This window comes from Apis dorsata, unplaced genomic scaffold (genome assembly GCF_000469605.1).
Source record: "Apis dorsata unplaced genomic scaffold, Apis dorsata 1.3 scaffold_1, whole genome shotgun sequence".
Taxonomy (NCBI): Eukaryota; Metazoa; Arthropoda; class Insecta; order Hymenoptera; family Apidae; genus Apis; species Apis dorsata.
Window position 1 is genome coordinate 415,584 of NW_006263304.1, and position 2,262 is coordinate 417,845.

A 2,262-nucleotide genomic window follows, 5' to 3' on the forward strand; every position below is an offset into this window, starting at 1 on the left:
TGGACCTTATCTCAATGCAAAAACCAACAACAACAATCGAGAGAGCTAAAACTGTGAAACCTTTGGCAGATTATTCCAAGTCAATTGAAGGGATATCAACACTTCGTACTGTTACGTTTCAATTAGAGCTATGAGTTAATTAAAAGATACAAGTGATTTTCTATTTACATGCTACACCATATAATCTTTGCTTTACTACTTATATATTAATATATATACACAGCAAAGAATTATCATACACGTGTATTTCACAGTGGCGCAACAGTTAAGCCAGGAACACACTTGGTCCACGCCATTGATAACGCTACTTCCAGTTTTCATTTAACTTCAAGCTAGAACCAATGCATACTATAATTTTACATATCACACTACTTCTAAGTCGAACAAATTTGATTCGAAGAATGTAATATATAACACGTCGAATCGACAAGTGTTCGTCGTAATTAAAAATCTTTTAAATAAGGCTGGTATCCTAGCCTAATGTCTAAAAAATATACAATTTCAATGTATCGTTAACATACCCTAATTTAATAGTACGGACGAGAAATTTCCCAAGTTTCTTTCGTTAATTTCCGTAAGGAACCATAACACACAACCTTTGGAAGTGTTTGAAAAATCTTCAAAATGGTACTTTATCGTATTCTGCACCTTTTTTTCCAGCACTGGTTTTCTTTTTTCTTTTCTATTTTCTTTTCTGGACTCAATAGTTACTCCGGCATACTAGAAGTTTCATAGTGACAAATTTAAAGTTGGAACGATCAGAAGATAGAAAAAGCCACGATTACCCTGCACGGCGTGATGTGGCGTGGAAGTAATGTGTTCACGAGTCAATATCCATAATTCCTTCCCAAAGGCTTCACTAATGTTCGAATGTATGATAGCGAAATGATGAAATTTCAGATTTAGATTCAGTAGATGCACACTACCAGTCAACCTATGTTGCGTATCAAAACATATATACAAATTTATATCAAATATTTACATTTTTTTTTTTAATTCTATGCGTTAATAAATTCTAGAAATTATTATCTTATCTAATTTATAATAATAGTACGATGAAAATGAACTAAATATTAAGAATTGACCAATATCAAATGTTATGTTCTTTTTCTCTTTTATGCTAACATTTTACATTCATTTATGGCACTGCTCGGATTTTATTTTATGTATGCCGTGTCCCCTTGATATTTTTTTTTTTGTACATTTGTAAAATGCGATTAGATGCTGATTAATATCCTTCATTTCGTAACTATAGTTTTGTTCTAATTAGTTAACTTTCTTTTCTCTCCTCTAAGAAACGCGAAGTAGGCAATGGAGGCAACACGATGAAACAGCATGTTGTAATTATATGTACGAAAATTTTCCTTGTTTGTTTCGTTGAACCGATTCTTTTTTGTGTCAAGTGACAAATGACAGATTTACAGGAAAACTATGTTTTCAATATAAAAATAAAATAATAAATTTAAAAATACTCTTATCTTTTATAAGCTTTTAAAGCTTTTGTAAATGTATACAATCATCACTTTTAACATATTTTTATTTCAAATAAAAACAAAAAAAAACAAAACAAAAAGAAGTTATTAGATAATCGATTGCAAAATATAAAATATAATTTAAAAAAAATAACAATAACTTGGAATTTTTTATACGGGATTCTTAACATCGCGCATTTCCTTCCCTCTTATTAAACTACTTTTAATACGAACTATCTCTTTCAATCCTAAATAAAAATCGCGAATAAAAAAGATATCACCGGATGAAAGAATAAATCGTCGCGTAAATGATTGCATGGACAGACAAGAATTATTCACGGCATAAAAAACGAGGAAGCAAAGCAGTGAATCGTATTCTTTTGAACAGTATTCTTCTGAATGCCTTTGATAAATATTTGCATTTGAAAATTTAAAAAAATTGCTATTGAGATATCGTTGTTTTATTATGAATCGATATTTAAAATATAGAAATATAATTTATAGTTATGTAATATTTAATGGTGTTGCAACACACCAATAGTACGAATATATAGAATAAAGAATGGGGATTCGCGTTGTGCACTATATTCTTTTTTCTATTTTTTCTTTCTTTTTTCTTTACTTAATTTACAGCACCACAATGGACGCACTGAGATGAAAATCATATCTCTCTTATCTTTTTAAACATTATGAAAATAAATATATGACTTTCCATTCTTTTTCTTTCTTCTTCTTCTTTTTTTTTTTTTTTTTTTTTTTTTTTTTTTTTTTTTTTTTTTTTTTTTTTTTT

At 28.8% G+C, this 2,262-nt stretch overlaps 1 protein-coding gene across 3 annotated transcripts in view; it reads right to left on the reverse strand.

Annotated features, from left to right (window-relative positions):
* The window catches only part of LOC102673004 (paired amphipathic helix protein Sin3a), a 17,361-nt gene that overhangs the window by 4,411 nt on the left and 10,688 nt on the right, over nucleotides 1–2,262 (reverse strand). The window contains exon 16 of one of the 3 annotated variants that reach the window (XM_006607081.2): nucleotides 22–934. The exons of the other annotated variants lie outside the window; for them this stretch is intronic. Coding sequence (XP_006607144.1) covers nucleotides 923–934 — 12 coding nt within the window. The 3' untranslated portion in view covers nucleotides 22–922. Of the gene's footprint in view, nucleotides 1–21; nucleotides 935–2,262 lie in introns of those variants that run through there. 3 annotated transcript variants of the gene reach the window in all.